Raw genomic sequence first — 21355 nt, forward strand, 5'->3', positions numbered from 1 at the left:
CACCCCCCCACCCCCCCCCCCCCCCCCCCCCAGTTCACCAGTTCCTGCTACTTGTGTGTTTAAAACTACCTGTAAATAGTTTGAACATATTTCTGTGTTAAGGATGAAGTGATACAAAAGAGAACCTGTCATCTGCACTGGCTTTCCCCACATGGGACTAAATATGCCCTTTATATCCCAACGTGATTTAATGAACTATATTTTCAGTTCAATGGGCAGTGTTATGCACCTACTTACACACCCCAGCTAGGATGAAGAGTGAGGAAAAAGCTGCTTCTTGTCCAGTGTGAGTCATAATTAATTCTAGTTCTAGTCCAAATAACAAATTATTACTGTGGAACTTATTATTATAGAACAAGATAGAAGCATGGGAACTTTAGGTCAGATTTAAATAATTAACCTTTACTGCATCTCCCCTGACAAATACGCCTGTGCATTTACTAATCCATGGTAGTGGCAAAATTGTTCTAGCCTAATTTAGACCTCCAAGGGACAGCTTGATACACAGTGGTCACCACAGCAGCTCCTGGATTGTTGCAGTTCACTGACGGTGCTGTCTTCTGTAAGACGGACGAGAGTAAGTCTTATTCTGTTATTGAATACTCTTAGCTTTCTAGTCATTTAGGTCTGGGTAATGGGTTCATTTCTGACTGATATCTGACCTACCAAAGAGAGGACCTCACTCTGTTTCTGGTTTAGCAACATACTTCAGCGTGTACTTGATACTATACACAGACCAAAGTGTCACTAATGGGACTAAAATGCCATTCTTTTCTGAATAAGGAAGGATTACTTAAATTCTCAGTGTTACACACATGCTTAAGTATTTTGTTAAACTGGAGCCAATTTGAACCAGAAAGTACAGTTTATTAAGACTTTCAGGAAAACTGCTTCATTTGCTACGTAAGCTTTTTTTCTGTCTTTATGGAAAGTATTAGCTAAAGGATGGTGCTGTTCAAATACAGGTATAAGATCAGAAATATGTTACTTCAGGCCCCCTTTAAAAGCAAAAAGTTACAAAACCCCACAAATCAATGAAAATGTAATACCTAATGAAAAACAACAAATTGGTAAGAAAAAAATATCATGCTCAAGGTTTTGGAAAGGAACCACTGAGCAGAGCAGAAAGGAAAATTAAAATTATTAATAAAACTTATTCACAATGTCCCCCTGAAAGACTGAAAATATTTTCACCTAGGGACTGCTAATTTTTATACTTTACAGTTCATAAATATTGAGAAGATCATGCACATCCATATTTTATGCCTTGCAGAAACTTTGGCAACTTGGAGTTCCATAGCTGATTTTGTGACTAAAATACACAGTCTGAATTTATTACTGCATTTTCACTTCAGAGTAGTTACTTTCAGGAAATATTAAGTTCTTATGCCCTCATTAAATTAGTTTTGCTAGTATTATAATTTATGTTCTGAAGCACAGTGAGGTTATTGAGTAAGTAAGGGCATAACTATACAAGAGTCTCCTGTCTCTGCTAGGTCCCTGAGAGGACTGCATCTGTGAAAGCATTTTCATCCCCAAAAAGCAGCGTTTCAGAAAGCTAAAGCAGCTTTTCCTTACTGTCATCCCTACTGGCAAATGCAGGACACAACCTTTCTTCTACTGTAGCCAAGTATCAAAAACCTCCTTTGACTCAAATGGGTGTTAGGAGAAAGTACATAATAATTTACCTAATACTTTAAATGGGTAAGTTAGTCCAGTGGATGCACAGCAGTTCCAAGGGCTTACTAATGGGAGATTAGCAGACAAAGTTGTACCAAAGGCTCTTCAACCAAGTCATACTGAATGCATCTATAATTTTCATCTTTTATATGTTTTGTAAATTCAGATTTAAAAATGTTTAGAGAAAGCCTCCCAAGTTCTCCATGGACAGTTTAAATTCATTGGACAGAAGCTACAAAATCCTATCTCAATTATTCATTTAGGCACCATCTTCTAATGAAGAGTCATTAGTAAGGCACAGTTTAAGAGAAAAAATTATAGCTAAAACAAAGCATTACTTAATGTTTTTGTGTTAATTTCTAACAATCCACTATTGCCTTTTCTAATTTATTGCCAGGGAGGGACAAGCAAATGTGGAACAGATTTTCTGCAAGTGGTTTATCCATCATGGAAGATAGATTTCTGAAACCCCACACTGTGATTGAGAGCAGAGTTATTCCACGCACCCAGAAAATACAAGAAGTGCAGTACATGTGCTTGCTTGAACACATTCACATGGAGCGATAGCTGCAGAAATACATTGCTAGGACATATCTCAAAGTTCAAGTGTCCCGTTCCTCCAGTCATAGCCTGAGGCATACATCTCATTCTCTTTTCCAAAAGGCTGCTAAATATGTTAGCATGTTCTCGAGGAAGGAAGTCCCTAAAACCATACAGCAGAGAGCCTTCCTAATAAGGGTCATACATGTACACAATTATGTATAGTCTGGAAAAAGCAAGCCAAGCATTTTTGTCTACAACATGGTTCCCTGAAAGGCAGTGGTACTTAGCAATCTATTTCCCTGTCTTACAAGATCTTTCTCATTTAGAAGCAATGTCACTTCTAACGCACTGAGAGGCCAAAGGAATGTAGCATATTAGAACAGCATGTGCTTGGACGAGCGTGTCATCATGATCTTGCAGAATGAAAATAAATGATGTGTGCAGCAGAAGTAAACACTAAGCCTTGGGTGGTGAACTGGGAATTTTTTTTTCCTTCCCTTTTTTCCAAACAGTTTTAAGACAGAAAATGGTTCACAGTGATGGAGAACAAACACATGGCTTGGTGAATCCCAGAAAAATGTGCAGTCTGCTGCAAAGTCTGCTCAGGAGCAAAGCGCAGCAAGTAACCTTATGGAAACTAATGTCCAAATTTCTGAGAAGAAAGAAAATAAAACTAAATGCAATGGCATTAAAAATAGATTAACTCACCAAAAAGAAGTATGCTTTCTGCAACCCCCTCCACTCCCTGAAACAATTCTAGCTATCTAGCCGTCAGCTCCAAGTATGAGAACTATCTTACTCTGATCTGTCATCTCTGAATCTCCGATCTGTTGTGTGTCTTCAATGTGCCTGAGGATTTCCTCCTCTTTTCTTCCTATCTGTCCTCTGTGGACACCCTTTTTCATAATGAGATGCTCATGACTGCACCAAAGCTCCTTTGAAAGCAAGAAATGTAACCAAATACAGCTTTACTCAACATCAGAAAGACTGGGAGAATCCAGTCTATTTTTACTTATAAATTATTCAGAAAGCTAAATAAAAAGTGCAGTCATGGATTCATGGGCTTGATCCTAATTCCTTTGAAGTCAGTGGCAAAACTCCAGCTGCCTTCAATGGTGGAAGGACTGGTGCCCATCTGGCACCAATTTCAGTACCAGAAGAGTCCCTGTTGGAGCTTGTGAGGAGTTTACTGACAAACTATTTTTTTCATCGGAAAATGAAACTCATTGGAACTGAAGTACTTCCCAGGAACATGCTGGTTTTGACAAGACGTCCATCAGGAAACCATTTCTCAGATGATGTTTCTCAGCTAAGACACAGAAATGACCAAGGCTACAGAGGTTTAGGAGTTCACCTGCGTACCTGGGCTCCTGGCTCAAAGTTCCTGCATTGAGGAACAGCCACGGGAGACCCAAAGCAACACTGCCCCTTTCCTAGCAGAAAGCCACCAGCTTTCTGACTATGCTGAGTCTCCCTCACTCTTCTTCTGGTTAAATGGAAAACCTTTGTGACTCTCTCTCCGAGTCCAGATGCCCACCTGCACAATGACAGAAGATGCTGGTGCTGGCAGGAGAAGTGTGAGCAACCTTACGCTGGGCAGCAGCCTGGTCAGGAGCCCAAGATGGACTCAGGAGGCTTTCAGAAGCAGTTCAGATGTAGTCCTCATGCCTCACTGATGCCTAGCAGCTGTATGAGCCCTTTACTATTGCTGCCAGTTACTGCAAGGAAGGGAAGCCCTCTGAATTAGTTTTGTGCTGAAATCTAGAAACCCCCTCACTTGCAGAAACTTTCACTTTGAGCCAGCTGTACCTCAAAACTTCACCATGGGCTAGGAAAGATACTGCAGTTCCTGGAGCAGAGCTGTGTGGATCGCAAGTGATCTCTAAGCAATACCTGCAGAGCCTATGTGCCTTAAAAAGAGCCAAGTTTTGTGTTTTCAGAGTTCTCTGGCAACTTTCTACCTCCTTCCTTAACGTTCCACAAGGCTCCTGGTGTCACTGTTTACTTGGGTGATCAACAATACCCATAAAATTTTGAATTAACTGAAAATTGACAAGACAAATACCACCAACTGAGGCAGAGGATCTCTTCAGAGTCAATGTACTCATCAAGCCTGGGAGTCTCAAAGCAAATGGCTTCCAAGTTACGGTGTGTGACCCCAAGTAATTATAAATGAGATTGTGAATGAGGCAATACCATGGTCATGTTGTTGCACGGACCCTTGTCTTCTTGATAGCTGCACTGTGCACACATGCTGCCAGACACATCATGCCATTTTGCTCATTCTCTGAGATTTGTTCCTGGAGCTACTGTTCTTGAAAATACTAGTTTTGTAATGTTCAGGGTTGTGTGAAGGAAGCAACAATCCGATGTCTTTTTTTAAGGAAAACACTTGCTTCCAACTTAATGTGATAAAGGACAGGGATCAAAGAAACAAAATATATATATTTGCTGAAGTCCTTTCTGAATTTGGTAACAAAAGTGTGCTGGCGGGCAATGAGAAAAAGGCCTACGTGCACCTCACATCATCAATGTTATCTGCAGAAAGCATGAAGTTGGATAAATCTGTGAAGCTCTTGGAAGCTCTTGGAATCACAGCACAAGGAGCACATGGGAAAGCCCAATTCATTTTTCAAGTACTGCAAGGCTTTGCCTACACTGAGCAAGCAAGGAGGCTTTGTTGCGGTGATTTACAACTTTGTGTAGAATAAGAAGTCCCATGCAATTGGGGAAAATTAAGTTTTATGTGCTGCAACTGAAGATTACCTGTGGGGAATCGCACACAAATAAATGTACTGCTCTCTCTATCTCTGATAAAGCAGTGAAATGAAGAATGAAAGCAAATGCCAAGAAAATGTTTTGGTTCAATTGCTTGTAAAAGGAACCAAAGTATCCACACTTCAAGCAGACATTAGCACTAAAGGGTTGTGATAAACAGCCTTTGCCCTGTGTATATTATATGTAGGAAAGAGACATTTTTGACTACAAACTCTTCTGGCTCCTGCTTCCCAGATACAAGACAGAAAAGGATTGCTGGATGTGGTACAGGGTATTTGCAAAAGAATAACATCCCATGGGGCTGTATAGTTAGATACTGTGTGTGGAGCTCCTTCTACAACTGGCTACAAAGCAGGGTTGCTGGTTGTGGTGGAAGAGTTGCAGCACCAGCTCCGGGGTCACACTACGTGTTTCACTGGGAGCAGCCAACATCAAAGGATGTGAGCCACCAGTCATGAAAGCCGCTGGGTCATCGGAGGGCTGTGTCCAGGCTTTGGGTTCACTATTTGCCAGTCGGGGTGAAAATATGGGTCAAGACATGATGTGCTGCTGTTTCATCCAAGCGCCTAATGACTCCCTACAGGGACAGTTCTGAGATATTTCTCTGAAATGGGAGATGAACTACCCGTGTTTGGGATGGGCAGCAGCACACCAGGATACACGGATCGTCTGTGTGACAGGGAGACAGGTCTTCTTACCTATGCACATGGACAAAAGAAAAGGAGTTGTTCTGAGAGACATAACTTGCCAGCCTGAGTTTGTGTCTCATAGCTGCCCTATCCTGTGGCTATTATGGTGTAAACTCTGCTTGAAATTACTTGCGCATTTAAAGTGCCTCCTGCCCATACAAATGTGCTGATGCCTATTACAACAGCACAACTCTCTTCCTTCAGCAGGAGCACTACTTTGCATCCTTCTTCACTCTATGGAGTGACCAGTTATTTTTAAACAATTTTTACACGAGGTTGTCTTACCCTGAAGACCTTTATACTTCTGTTGTCTTTGTTAAAAGGTGGACAACAGATCGGGACGGCATTAGGAAGCAGTGGCTGTTGCACATGGCATAATCATGCACATCTCAGCAGTGTAGGAAGTCTGACCAGTAACTGAAGGCTCTGAAAGCCAGTCTGTAGGACATGAAAATATGTTTTCTGTGCTATATGATGATGTAATTGGGTTCACGACCCTCCCCCCTCATCTTGTGGAAGAAGAATCTGACAAGGCCGAACTGTGACAAATTCCCCCGACTCTGCAAATTCTTGACAGAAAATGGCAGCATTCAGCCTCGCACTCATGGCATGACTGACTGACCACACCTCGCCTAGAGGAACCATTTGCAGCCTTCTTTGGAGATCTGAGATGTTAAAATATGATTGGGTACACGGCCGAGGTCAGAGTCAGATGTCTCTCCATTGACTTGCCAACAGCTGCAGTCAAGGAGTTCATTGAACTTTCTGGCTATCAAACTAGAAAATGCTATTTGTTCTACTTCCTGAGTTTGATTTCTGTTTTAGGGTAAAGGACACGTACTCAGCACTGTTGAGTCATGCAGTGAAGCAGCTAGTACCCTTCCCTCTTGTATGCTCATCTAAAGCTGGATTCATGCTCTGCTTTCTGTCAAAGCCTGCTCTGCTGTGGGTGTCACTGCTAGATAAGAGGTGTGCCATTACTTCAGCGCCAATGAGCTTTGAGCAGATCTCTTAGGATGCTCAGGCACATGTGTCCCATTACTGCAATAAAGTATGATGACTGCCGGCATTAGTCACTTTTATGACATCCATATGCAAATGCCGTTTATGTTAGTATGCTACAACTGGAAGGAATTTGGAAAACCACTGCTCTAGGCCATGCTGTTTGAGTTCCGAGATGGCAAAATTAATGGGCTAGCAAAAAATCTGCACAGTAGGAAATCTTTCTGAAAGTGCAGAACACTGTTTTTTTTTTCCTGTTTGTGGAATTACTCAAGCTCAAATATTTTCCTAACACATACCTTTCTGAAAATGGACTGCCCTGGGTTGCACCTACATTCTGTAGGCAGAGACAAGTTGTCCCAAGGAAACTCAATTTTTGCAAACTGTGACCAGACCATGCGATGCAGTTACACAGAGACATTTGTTAATAATACTTTTATTATTTTTGCCATTAAATGCTGAAGAACTCCCACCACAGAACAGAACTCCATTGTGAGAAGGACTATGTAAACATAGAGCAAGAAGACAGCTCTTGGCCCAAAGAAAGTACAATTTAAGATGAGGACAAGAGGCAATATATCGGTATATACAAAATATACAATGAGACAGTCTTATTAGCAAGATGGACAGGGGATTTTGCACACCATAAATCTTCTGTAGGCACCACAGCCGAGAACGGTTTTACAGAGGAGTCTGGAGGAGCAATGCTGATGCAGCTGTCCAGATGTTTTTGAAGCATTTGTCACAACAGTCAAGAACAGAGCACTATGCAAGAAAATGATAATTTGAACAAACTGACAGAATGATTGGCGTCGCTGGCTGATCAAAGACAGAGATTGATCTTTCAGTGGTAAATAAAAGACGATAGGTAGAGGGAGAAAGGAGTAATCACAGGTTTGCAATTAAGGGCAAGTTGTGTGTTCTCTATAGGATAGAAAAGGGCTTCAGAGAGAAAGAAAGAAGTGGCAGCCAATGAGCACTCTGGATGGTCATGAATGAGGCAGGTTTGCATTTGTTAAGGATGCAAAAAGGATGTAACCATAATCAGAGATACAAGATGATGAGAGTTTGATCTTTGTGAATGCTCAGCAATCAGGTTGGCCAAAGACTAGGTAGGACTGATAGCCACATGGATGAATGGAGCCAGGATGTGATTCCCATCAACAACATCTTTAGTACTTGCCATGAATGCACATTGATCCCTCTTTAACCAATGACCCAAATGGGAACAGTAACACACACAATTCTGACCGTGTACTGCACCTCAGGTATGTGTTGAGTGAAAGTTGCTCTATGCAAAAGCAGGCAGATGTGTCGCAGATGTGTTGCTGGAGTGGTGTGGAGCTGCCTTTGCTATGACCTTAAACTCAGCCCTCAGGCGTGCTCTTGTGCCATCAAGGACCCCGTATGACAAAACCTAGGTTGTACCACCTCTAGGTGGTGCGTCTCTATAGCCCTCCTTCCACCCCAATTATTCATACATTGAGTGAGAGGAAAAACAGGCCACCAAATCAATACAACCACACTTCTCCTGAACAATGCACCTATGGAAGGAAAAGGCTTTGGCTGGGAATGAGCATGCCTCTCTAAGTACTAGACGGGAGCAAGCAGAACTAGACGGGAGCAAGCAGAGAAGATGTTGAGACCATTATTTCTGCCATCAGAGGGAAGACACACAGTCCTTCCTGCTGGGCTAGGAAAATAAAAGAAAAAGGACACAAGAGGAAAACATACCTGTAAATTCCTTACTCTGCTGCTGAAGTAGAAGCAGATCAGAGAAAAGGGATCAAGAAGATGACCATCAAGAAACATGCCACTGAGTTTTACTTTCCCTACCAACAGCAAGGTGGGCAGGGCTTGAACCAGGAGTGCTCTCCCTCCTTCTGAAGGGTTGCTTTCTTCTTGAGAAACAGTAACACAAGGCAGAGCTGCCTCTTCCCTCAGTGCCCTCCCCTTAGACACAGGGCAAAAGGAGAATATCTCCAGCATGAGTCCACCACTGCCTGAATGCTCTGGCGCCTCTCCTGCTTTCTCCCAAGGTTTCCAGAAAAATTCTGTTACGGAAAAATTCTATTATGGAAACCTCTCTCATGAAATTTCCTGTCAATTTGATTCAATTGTATCTAAACAGATCGGAAGACTTCAAAGTCAGATTTAGAGCCGGACATACCCTCCAGCCTTACTTAAACCAAGGCTAATATTATTAACCTTGTTTATGGAGTACCTAGTGCTGCTTTGTCATAAAATTATAGCTTAATAAAATAAGTAGATAAATTGAGGGACAATCAGGAGGTAGAGGAGGTTGCTTGCACAAAGCCCCATGTTCCTCACCTCACCATGGCTTAGAGCGCAGTTCAACAGCAGCATCGCCTGCAGAGTATCTGTGGGAGAGGGTTGCTGCCCTGGTCATGTTTTCCTGCAGCAAGGGTGAGATGCCACATGCCCTCCTTCCCCATCTTCCCACTTTCTGCCCTGTATCAGCATGGATGTTCATGTGGCTATGCAGTAAATGGGATGATGGAACAGATATGACTGGAAAGCAAAAAAGCAAAAACTTAAACGAGTAGCTTTCAACAGGGTGAGTTCCCTGATCCATCTCAGCATGCAGCCACATGTCTGGTAGTCCTGGAACAAGGAAGGCAGAATGAAAGTGTTGTCACAGACGAGGCAAAAGCAGGACAATCCCTTTGGCAGCAGCCCTTGCTTTTGTCAGATTAAAATAACACCAGTATCACACCAAAAAATGGCGCAGCAGAACATAAAATAAACAATGGCTGGTCTACTTTGTAAAGGAACAGCAGCAGAACATAAAATAAACAATGGCTGGTCTACTTTATAAAGGAACAAAGTAAGCAGACACAAGGACTTGTATGTAATTTCTTCTACAGGATAGACTAAACACAAAGGAGTGAGCCTTCAAGAATCCTGTGTGTTCTGGAGAAAATCTGGAAAAGATGGAGATCCCCAAATTAATTCCAACTATCTCCCCCTGTTTCTGATTTTTGTTTTTAATTTGCTTGTACTGATTTCTCCTCTAGTCTTTTGAACTTGGTTTCCTCAATGTTCAGCTCTAACACCTAACAAAATGTTAGGGGATTTGAGACTTAACTCAAACATCTGGTTTTGGCATAACTAATGACATTTTTAGGCTAAAAATCAACTTCACATGTTATTTTTGTTGTTTGAAGTATGCGTTCGGCACACACATGCACTCCCAGCTCTCTTTGTGCTGAGAATAAAGACAGTTGGACCATTCCAGGAGCTGCAACAATAAGAAGTAAGGAAAGCGATAAAAACAGTTCGTAGCCTCATCTTATCAGGAAACTATTATTCTTGAAACTACTCCTCTTTGAAAGCCTAAAGGATCAAGCTTAACCACATTTTGTGACTCTTCACCGCGGCAGAATAATATTTATGTAACATGCCATCTTCTGAAAACAGAGACCAGAGGGGGCTCTAGCAGGCACCCCCCGGCAAATCATTAACAGTGCCACTGACATCAACTGTCCATCCTGTCCCTCTGATGGAGGTCATCCCACCCACCACAAGCACAGCAAAGGATAATGTGTGCTTCTACCTCCTCCAGGTCCTTTCACAGGCTGGGATTTTAACACTGCACTCACTTTTCTTTGGCACTCCCAGCACTAGTGCTGTGGCTGACACATGGAAACATTTCGCCCTCTACTCAGAGGGCTGTGGCCACCAGCAAAGGGGCAGAGAAGACAACCAGTTTTCCAGGGGCATCTCCCCAAGCCCTCGCACCCTCCCTCTGTGGCTACATTTGGATTGAAGATCTCCATTCTGAGAGTTTTACAGCACCAGGAAAGCTCCCCAAGAAGGAAGATAATTAAGATGTGCAACATACACTAACAAGGACACTAGGAAACAAAATGAAGAATGCCTGTGTCAGAAATAATGAAATCCTCTAGGATTTTGTTTTTAATTAACTGCTAGACAAATCATGTATCTGTTGACATATAGCTTCTTAATATACATTCATGCATTAGCTCTAGGTAAGTGAGACTGAAAGATACTTTCTTTTCAAAAGGAAAAAGATCCCAGGAATTCAGCAGTGCTGAAGCAATCTTTAGAAGCTGTCAGAGGTGATCAATGGCTGGAAAAGACAAAAGCCCTGTTCTTGTGCCTCCTCTAGAGAGAGCGGATTACTGATGATGTGCTCTAGAGTCGCCCCAGGGCCCTGGGAGGGTGGGTACACTCAATGGGGAATGCTAATTTCTACCCTCAGAAACCTGCGCCGTTGCTGAAACATTTCATTCCAATGGTTGTGTGCTATGAGGTTGCTGAGCAGTGCTGGGAAGTCCAAATTGTTTGTTGTCAATTGCACAGGCAAAAGCTAACCTTAAGTAATGTGCTATCTATTTAGTTGGTCCTTCTGAGTAGATATAAGGCCAAAGGTACCGATGCTTTGCCTGAGGTATCTTTCCACTTGAAACATCACAGGACCACATGAACATCTACTTTTTTTTTTTTTGTGGAAGAGACTTCCTCAACACCCGTGGCAGGCCTCAGCTATCCCAGGAGCAGAATAAGGAAGTAATGGGTAGTAAAGAGTGCACCTGAGCCTCCCCAAGACTTGCTGTACATGTGTCTAAGCGTTGCCAAAAGTGTATTCATTCAGGGCACCTTGTTGCTTCTGAAAAGACACAGAAGTTTTAAGGTTCCCTAGCAAGATCAGAACAAACATTGATAGGTATATGACAGACAGGTGCTTTTGGAAATTGATAAATATTGCCTATAGCATCAAAGAACTGACTTGAATGTAGATACTCTTTGCTGGTGAAACGGCAGGTTTTATGTGCAATGAGCATTGTGGGCCTTTCTCTTTCACACCACGCAGAGCACAGACTCACAGCCTGAGCAACCACAGAAGACGAGGAGTAGTTCCCCCTCCCTTAGGCTGGAGCTGGCAGCCCTGCCTTCCCCTCCTAATCGATGAAGAGAAACAGGCTCTTCTACAAGTAGGCTCATGGGACATGTTTTAGATGTCTCCATTAAGCAGCAATGCCTATTTCTCTCCCTACGAGCACCTGGTTGTCTCTCTCAATGGTAAGGGGGAAGCCAGACAGTTAGCTCAGATGTAGAGATCTATCTGCTGTTGGCCAGATGAACTGTACCTAGAGACCTGCAAGGTCTCGCAAAGGATTTGGAAGAGTATTTCCCAGTTCAAAAGCGCTACCGGGGGCAGAACCACTGTTCTGTTGCTGCTGCTGCTTCTTGGTGTGACTCGCCAGTAGGACTGCACGTCGGCAGATGTCTCTTCACTCACCACCCAACCGCAACTTTAGAAGTTTAAGAGTGGAAAAAAGGATGAAAGGACAGTAAAGAGAAAGGAAACACTAAAATGAAGGAAAATACCCAGTAAGATGCAACAGTTTGTGAAGACATTTTGTTCCCTCTGTCCAGGGAAGTTGGGGGGTCATCACAAAAGCAACCCCAGTACCATAACAGGAGACCATCAACTTTGAGGCAGAAACCAGAAGTCAGCGTAAAAATAACAGAAACAAGACAGAATTGCACCCAGGACTGGAAAACATGTATTCAAGCACAAGCACAGTTCAGGAGAGTTGGAGGTGAAGGGAAGGGCTGATGGTAGTGCTGTGTGCTGATAACACGGGGCAGTGGCAGCACATGGAAAATGCAGCAGGCGAGTCCCCAGTCAGTTTGCACCGGGAAGGATGACAAACGGGATTTTGCAGGGGAAGTAATGAAAGTCCTTGAGTGGACTGTGGCTAGAGATCGAAGTCTTCTTATCAGATCAAAAGCAAAAGTCAGTCCATCTTACTTAGGTACCTAACTTGCACTTCAATTTTTGGCACCTAGGAGGCAGTGCTTCCAAAATGCCCCCTACAGATATGAAAATGACATCGCTTTTGAAAGACTCATGAAATGGGCTTATTTGCCAAGGTTGTGTGCTTAAGTTGGCTGGGCTGGAAACCTTCTATAAATAGCCCTAGAGAGTTATTTTTACAAAATAAAATCTAGATAATTCAGATGTTACTCATAACGGGGGGCAGGTGGGGAAGATATTCCTGAATATGACAGCTGGCCAATTTCTGGTTCAACAGTCCCTGAAACAATAAGAGGTGATAACAGTTTGGATGTGGTTTTGATTAATAGAAAGATTGGTCATAACATATAAATCTGAATAAATTAATTATGAGTTCATTCGTGTGAAAGTAGGCAGGAGGACAAGCAAGAGAAGACCTGTAACTAAAACTGTCAATTCCCAAAAGGCAAATTTTCACAACCTACAGCTATGTCTAAATTTACACGGCTCACCACAGGTCTCATGACTGTCTGGGCTGGAGGATGACTCAAACGCGACAGCACTCCCACCTACCTCCGTATGCAAGTTTCCCCTCTGTGGCGCCCATCTGAGATGAACTTTGGAGGAACGTGCTCCCTGATGCAGAAACCAGAAAGCAGTCCTGCATTGACTTGTCCAGACACAGCCTGAGGGGAGTGAGTGATTAGAAAAGCTCTACGGAGCTGAGGAGCTCAGCTAATCTAACGTAGGGGAAACTTGGCATTTAAGTCAAAAGGTGACAATGCAGCTCAATTTTGTATCCTGAAGATGGAGGTAAGTCTTACAGAATCTGCATGAATGATCACCTCATGAAGGATGCTAGAAATTAACAGCAAACTTAAAAGAAATTACTCAAAAGTAACATCTCAAAAGTAACAAAAAAAAAAAAAAATTGCCCGAAGTCATGCTAATTTACGTTTTAGGTAGGAAATTAAAACAAAGAGCAAAAGGTTCTTTATTTATATAAGCAAAAGGGAAAAGAAGAAATTGAGCTGTTAGGCAGAAAAGATGGGCCAAAGATTAAGAATAAAATGTATATATATAATATATATTGTTATATATTATTATATATTGTATGTTTAATCTTCTTCTCCCTTTTGAGTGCTAATAACCTTAGTTTTCCTGACTGGCATCATAGTTATTTGAAGTTCTTCAAATTATTTTACTTTGCATGCGTGTGACAATACTTCAAATCAGTAAGTTTTATTCATGGCTTGATGTGAAAATAGTAGTAGGTGTATAGCTTCTTACTGAGGTCCTTCTTGCAGCCTACAAAACAACTTCTGCATGTTTTAGTTTGAATGTGAAACACGGGAACGGCATTTTGTACTCCATTCACGTAGAAATCTGATACCAAAAATATCCCGGAATATTCTACCATATTCTATGCAAGAGGAGAACAAGTAGGACCAGCTTTTTAGAAACTATGAAGGTGCAGGAATGAAAGTCTTAAAACAATGTAATTACAAAATTTGAAAATGCGTATCAATAAAGCTTTTCAACAGAAATTAGCTGAACACCTCTTAGAGCTTACATTATTGTCAGCTTTACAAGGTTCTTATTCCATTTTTATCTGACACACAAAAGGAGAGAGAACAGAAAAAAATCAATTCTGATGTTAATGGGTATAATTCTTAACTCATTAGTGTTACACCTACTTACTACTGGGATGAATTTACTCCTCTGAGATTTAGCAAGTCAGGTTTTCTAAAATCATCTACAGTAGTTTTGTTCTACCTACGTTTCAAAAGCCTCCATTTTTATTAGCATTAAATGATACTAGTAAGGCTAAAATGAACCATTTTGACAGTCCTTAAAAACAGAGATGGTATGTTCTTTTTGGAAAGGGCACCAAACAAATGTTACTATCTAATGCCTGTCTAATTCTCCTTTTTTTTGGAAGGATTTCACAAAAGATACTCTGAAAGGTGCAGAGTATGCTGCCACAGAGACCACACATATATAAATGAAGGGTCAGACTTCAAGGCTGAATTCATCATGAGAGTCCCATAGGGACTCTGTCCTGCAGATGAAGGGAGGAACCAAACAGATTGAGGAGACAGAAAACATAGACAAGAAGTGGACAGGGCAACAATTATTTGTTGATGTCGTTGAAAATGGTCAAAACATCTATTAGAGCTAGAAATACACACACGGACACATCTGAGTTTTCAAGAATATAATTGTGATAACTGCCGCTGGGGATACCAGAATATTTGGAAATGGCTAAGATGGGAATCTGCATATAGAGAAAAAAAATACAAAATCTGCCATCCAGACTGAATGCCAGACTGGGGGCCACGCTGCCAGGAAAATGCTGAAGAATCCCAAAGTCAAGCAGGTCTGTAGGCTGGGCTACGGCAAAGGCTTTGCTCTCTTCAGAGTGGTTCCCTGCATCTCCTCCTGCAACCCGCCAAGTCATCAGATCAACTGAACGCACAGAGACACACAGACACACACTAAACTCTCAACCATTTGCATTCATCTGCAGGTTCACTAAAGGTTACCCTCAGCAAAGTACATAGTTATACAGTTAAGGACAAATTCAGCTGGGTAGATGGGTCTCCGTGACACTATTCAATGACCATAGCTGGGATCCTGGCAAATGTGCTCAGGTTCCCCTGCACGGGTTAAGCTGTTTCAGGCTGATTGGTAGATGCAGTGGTACAGCACAAAATTGTTAAATGTGATGCTCTGCTCTGCAAAGCTAATTTTGGAAGGAAAAATCATCGTTTTCTTTAAGAAATGCATTTGGCTTTGAATTTCACTTGTTTGTTTGTTTGTTTGTTTGTTTGTTTTGGTTGAACTCTTTTTAAACACTGACCTGCAAGAATTCTTTTCCCCTGGGTCTTTGGGGAGTCTTGTGGATCTATGCTGCAGGGCACTGAAACCATCGGCTCTGCCCATTTTCCTCCTCCCTCTTTCTCCTAGACCTCCTTTCCACCTTTTTCTCGTTTTGACTGTGAAGAACAGGAGAAGATCCCCATTACCCTGCTTCGCTGCTCTGTAAAAAGAATTTCAAAACTCCTAATATTAATCACAACTTTCAGTGCCCCTGCTGCCATAAAACATTATAACAATGGGCTGGCACTTCATCAATTGTAATTTGCTGATATTACAGTCACAGTAGCGCTCGACATAATTGCCTTGCTCTACCACTGACTCGTAAGGCTTCTTGATCTCGGTCAATACTTCTTTGCACTGGGGGCTGCAGTCAGAAATTTTGGTCTAACAGCTCAGCTTTTTGAATTTCCAGTTCCTGCCCATCTGAGCAGGATGTGTCCCTCCAAATACTCGGCACACCATCGCCCTCAAATTTCATTCCCAGACACTTAAATCTATTAGGACACACTTTATTCTTCATTATTCTCAATTTTACACATAGCAGCACAACACTTACAACTTCCAAACAGAGATAATAACAGCAGTTATTAAGAATGAAGGAGCTAGCTTGAAGACAGTAAAATAAAAGACATTTAGTTAGGACTTTGAATTCCTTGCAGGTCCAAAACTCCTCCCAGCAAGAACATGACTTCAAACCATACAGATTATTAATAAGATGTTTATTTCGGGACAGAAGGCACCTTGAGAATCAATTTGACTATGTTGTGTTTTTCTGTAGACAAATTAAAACATAAATTATCAGCCCAAATGACTTCTACCGGAGACGAAGGACAGCAACAAATTAAGAAAAAAAATAGTGCAAACTCTCCCTGACAGAACATATTGTGTGTGACTCATTCTGTAAAAGTCACCATTGTGAGCTGCAAATATTTATTCCTTATACGATTGTAGCTTCTCTGAGGTTGGGACAGAGATGACACTACAGAGGCAGGAAAAAGCCTCTCTGCGGAGAGCTGTCAGACACAGCAGGCATGCAAGCACCCTTGCTGGACACTTGCAGGGAATAAAGCATAAAATCCATGCCACGTTACACTTACATGGCTATACAGACAACCACACATAATGCTGAGATACAGACTTTCAAAAACACTAGAGGGACCAGATATATTTTGATGTCTAGTTTTTTGTGCCGCTGCTTTGTGACACCACAGTCTCGCTCTAAAAGTTGCCCTCCCAGGCACAGAATCCTTTACAGAAGTGGACCGCTCTCAAATTCAGTAAGCACAGGGTGGAAAGAAGATGAATGAGCCTAGGGAGACACTGCAGGCTTTTACATGGGCCAGCTGACAAGCCCAAGTGCTTGGAGGCCGGTGGGGTCCTGATGAGGAATTCGCTGATTGCCCAGTGGGGCTGTGGTGCACCCCTCCTTCCCACCCTGCTGTGGCTTATGCACGCAAATGCTTTGTAAACAGAGTACTTGCAAAAGCCTTTCTTGCAAGCATCCGCATGAGGGGTATGGCAGAACATTGCCAGGATGAAGTCTCACCAAAGGGGGGCCGCAACAAGGATTATATCCCCTGTTTGTAGCTCTGGGATGCTCAGCTCTAAGATCCTTGAAGTGACCGGCTTGTTTTCTAATGCTCTGGCTGTCGTAGCAAGCGTAAGAGCTCTCCGTGGGAGCCGCTGGGGACATTAGAGCCCGCCCTTAGAGCCTTAGAGTCGTGGGAGCCGCTGGGGACATTAGAGCCCGCCCTTAGAGATGGGCTCTGGGCTGGAATTTGCTCCATCCAGAGTGCACAGCTTCAGATGCCATGCGAAATCCCACGCACTTCGACCATTGGCTCACACAAATGGAAGGCTACCGTAGAGTAAAGCTTTGCTTATTCTGCACGTTTTGCCAAGATTTTGAAAACCACTTAATGGACTTGGACAGACTCAAGGGGTGTTTTTAGATTCAAGTACTACTTGTTTAATGGATTTATTTTATAAACATTGGCATTGAGATTTTCAAAACATCTTTGGGATTTGGCCTGCTGATTCCTCTTAATTTTTAATGTAAAGTAACATCTGAAGCCGGCAACAGCGACGTAATTGTATAACTCCAATAGTTGCATAAGCTCATCTCATATGCAGAACAATGCCTCCATCCACCAGGACGTGAATGAAATAGGTGGCTGATGTTTCTGTCTGGAGGATCATTTCCCTTTGGCTTTACAAACCATGGCACAAGTATTAAGCCCATGTCACCCAACTGTCTCATTTGAAAAGGCCTTTCAAGCCTCCAGATTTCAAATTTATACAGATAAAATATGTGTGTGCATATATATACAGATATATGCATAAGCGTATATAGTTGTATTTATTTTATATACGTGTGTGTCTGTGTATGAATGTATATGCACACACACATTCCTATGTGCGTTCTTCTCCCCTGGTGTTGGCTGCCTGGCTGTTTGCATCTCTTCAGAAACTTCCAGCATTGCTGGTCTGACTTTCCACAATGCTACCTCCTGCTCCTCCGTGGCCACCCAGGAGGTGCTAGTGCTTGGAGAACTTCAGTGAGACAATATTGCATGTGTTCCCAATGGGCTGTTCCTCTGAGGCTTTGAGCCCTTCACCCTACGAGAGCAGTAATTAAGGAGAACAGATACATAGAGGTGGGAGATGGATCAGGACGCTCTACGGTGCGTAGGCAGTGCAAGCTCTTACAGCCTGCAGGCAAAATTAGAGCTGGGGAAAGGTGGTGTGGTGCAACCGTGGCTGGCTGCACAGAGGTCCCCAATTCATTCTTTCTGCAGCAAAGTTCAGGACAGTAACATCGCACTCCCCCGGGACAAGAAAGAGAAGGGAAAAGGGATGCAATCTGGGAGAAACCCAGCTTTCTCATTTAATCACAACAAACTGAAAATGTCTTATGCATTCAGAAGAGAGGAAAACTAGTCATTAACTTATGCAAGGCAGCTGGTTTCCCAATAACGGCTCCTACACATTCTGGTTTTAATATTATTGTTCTTGTCAACTGTGGGAACGCAATGTATATTAATGATGGTTTATTCCAAATTGGTCATTGTCAGAGCTAATAATTAGGTAGTCAGGCACTAATTATCTCTATTTTGTCTCAAATCATTAACTAAGAAATCTGGAGAAGTAATTTCGGAGGCAGGCATCAGAGCCACACACGGTAGGGCGGGTTCCGCTGCGGGCACAAGAGACACTTCACTCTGGAGAGCGGCACCAGCCTACGCCTGGGAGCAGAGTCTGGGCGATACTGCTCCCAGTACCGGGTGCAGAGTGGCAGCACCTCAAAAAAATACATACATGCGTGGTGCCAAGCCATTCTTTGCACCCCTCCTTCACCCAGTGAAGGAGGAAAGCTCCCCGAAGGCATTACTTGGCACTCGGAGAACAGTGCCGTCTCCAGCGGGGACACCACAGGCCACCATTGCTTGCTGCAGCTCTTCTCCCAAGCGGCATCCAGCTGGACAGGCACCAGCAGGAGGGCACAGCAGTGGGAAGAGGTGGCACAACGGGTCTGCTCGGAGGACGTGAAGTCTCGGCATTTACTCTGAAATAAGCCTCTTGTGGAAATGACCGCAGGAACATGCTCAGGACAAGGACGGGTCTGTCACACAGTGAATGAGGGACCTCGGGCACATGGGTGGAGCTGCCCGAGCTCCTACTGGGACAGGGGACACCCGCAGCACCCCTCCAAAAGTCTGTGCTTTCAGGGCATGGCTGAGTCTGCACTGCTGCTCCCCACCTGCCAGCAGCGCCCGCCTCTCCTCTGGTGTGTGCAAGATCCCCACCTGCAATCATCCTCCCCTGTTTTCCCTATGTATTGTGGAGATTACACCAGAAATGCTACACGGGAAGCCTTCAACTTCAAGTGTTCAGGGCGTACATGTTGCTGGCCACTTTAAATTGAATCAAGCGTATCCTCACAGTGTCTTAGGGGACAGCAACCAAAAAATTCCCTTATCAGTTATAATTTGTCCTTCTCATTTAAGAATTTTCAAGATTATCCTGCCCTTGTGGGCACAAAAAACCCCACAAGACGTCAAGACCAGCGCCCCCTCCCCCCCGTTATGAACTTACCTCAACATAGAGGATAGGGAAAATGCCAATCTTGTCACCCAGCATTCCTTCTGCCCAGTTGTCATCTACCCTCCTGATGACGGTCAAAATTTCATCCTAAAATCAGAGATACACAAAATACATAATCAGATTTTTTCAGCAGAAAGATGCCAGTTTTTAGTTGTCCACACGACAGCTTAGGGAGAGAGTACACAGAGGAGGGCCATAAGCCAGGTAAAAATGTTCCCTGAACCCTGGGCCAGCAGCATCCCTGGCCCAGCATCCCACCCCAGGCATCCCATCCAAAGTGCACTGAAGCACCCTGCAGACCGGTGCAGCTCATGCCAGCTGCCAGCAGCAGCTCCAAGGGCCTGGGCACAGCGGGTGGGAACAGGTAACTCCTGGCTTCATTGCAGGGACAGGGAGAACGTTTGACCCAGGAGGTCACCTCTAACCCAAAGGCAAAAACTCTCCAGCATGAGGCTGCCCCTGTGCATCCGAGAACCCACTGCGGTGCTTGGCTGCTCCAGAGGATAACTCAAAGGGAAGCACCAGTAGAGCACGGGTAGTCCTGGAAACACTTCCAGCAAGAAGCGTAAGGTACAGCATGAGGTGCTCAGCAACTAGCCTACACTGCTGATGCACTGAATGTCAGTTTTCCTTTTAAAAAAAAATATTAGGAGGTAAAAGTGCAAAGCAAGTAAAAAGCCCAGGATAACATAATAAAAACCAAGTTGCATTCAACTGTTGGATCAGCTTCAGTTTAGATACAAGTTCGTTTTCTAAAACCAATGGCATTTTAATATTATATTTAATCTAAGGGATCTTACAAAAATTTCAGCTGATGATGAACTTTTTTGTGAACATAAAACAGGAGATTAAGCAAAGTGCAAATAAGATTCATACTGCTCAAAGTTTCTCTTGATGGAGTTAAAACCTAGAACATAAAAAGCTCAGGTGACTAGAACCAAACCCTGACTTTTCCCAGTTTGAGCTGCTCAGCTTGTCAGTGGATTTCTGCTACCACGTCTGTCTGCTGGGGCTGTCATACTAAACCCGGCCTTGGGCCAGCACTGCTTGCTACAAAGGCTGCGGAAGGCAGCCCTCTCTGCAGGGCACCGCCTGGATGCTCAGATCTCCTATGGCCAGAGGAAAGGAGTGGGCTGAGAGAAGCTGCAAAGTGAAGTTTTCATTCTCTCATGGCACCCAATCTGCCTCCGTTCCTGTACAGAAATTTATAAAAAAGAAGAAAACATCTTCCTCCAGAGAGCTGAGACAGAGTTCCCTGCCATTCTCACTTTATTTTCATCACTCACTCTAGGAAAATAAGAGCTACATATGGTCTATCACCCTCCACGTAGCAAGCTATCCATGTTAACTGGTCAGGCGAGGGGAGTTGGGTTTTTTGCAGATACTTCTCACATAGAAAAAAGTCCACAAATTCCTGATCCAGGATGTTCAGACTGCGGATTTAAGTTGATTGATAGAAAATGATAAGAACGGTGACGTGATGTACTTTGCAGTTTTTGAACATGTGCATTTTGAACACGTGCACTTCGAAATAGTTTAAATGCTTCCTTTGAATTATTCATCTGAATGATCCATTAAGGGAAAGCTCAGAGAAACAGCCACAGACTGAGTCCTTCAGCTATTTATTACAGCTGGAAGGATGCAAAAAGAATTTGTGCATTTAATTTCCTGAAGAAACAGATAGCATTCCCTTCCAAAGCCCTGTCTGGACGGACCATTTTTGATCTGTGTAAAGAGCTGACAGTAATATGTCTCTGCAAAGTTTCCACATGCTCTTACAAAAGACCAATTATCATAAATTTAGAATCTAGGTAAAGGGGGTAAATGAGGAAAATAAAAGACTGCATTGCTTCAAGAACCTGCTAGGTGTGTTTCTACTTTCTGTATT

General features: G+C 43.1%; 1 protein-coding gene across 1 annotated transcript in view; it reads right to left on the reverse strand.

Annotated features, from left to right (window-relative positions):
* Window positions 1-21355, reverse strand: part of SH3RF3 (SH3 domain containing ring finger 3) — a 93724-nt gene that overhangs the window by 64382 nt on the left and 7987 nt on the right. The window contains exon 4 of the mRNA XM_009276158.1: window positions 19459-19554. Coding sequence (XP_009274433.1) covers window positions 19459-19554 — 96 coding nt within the window. The remainder of the gene's footprint in view (window positions 1-19458; window positions 19555-21355) is intronic.

Source organism: Aptenodytes forsteri, unplaced genomic scaffold (assembly GCF_000699145.1).
Source record: "Aptenodytes forsteri isolate BGI_AS27 unplaced genomic scaffold, ASM69914v1 Scaffold96, whole genome shotgun sequence".
Lineage (NCBI taxonomy): Eukaryota > Metazoa > Chordata > Aves > Sphenisciformes > Spheniscidae > Aptenodytes > Aptenodytes forsteri.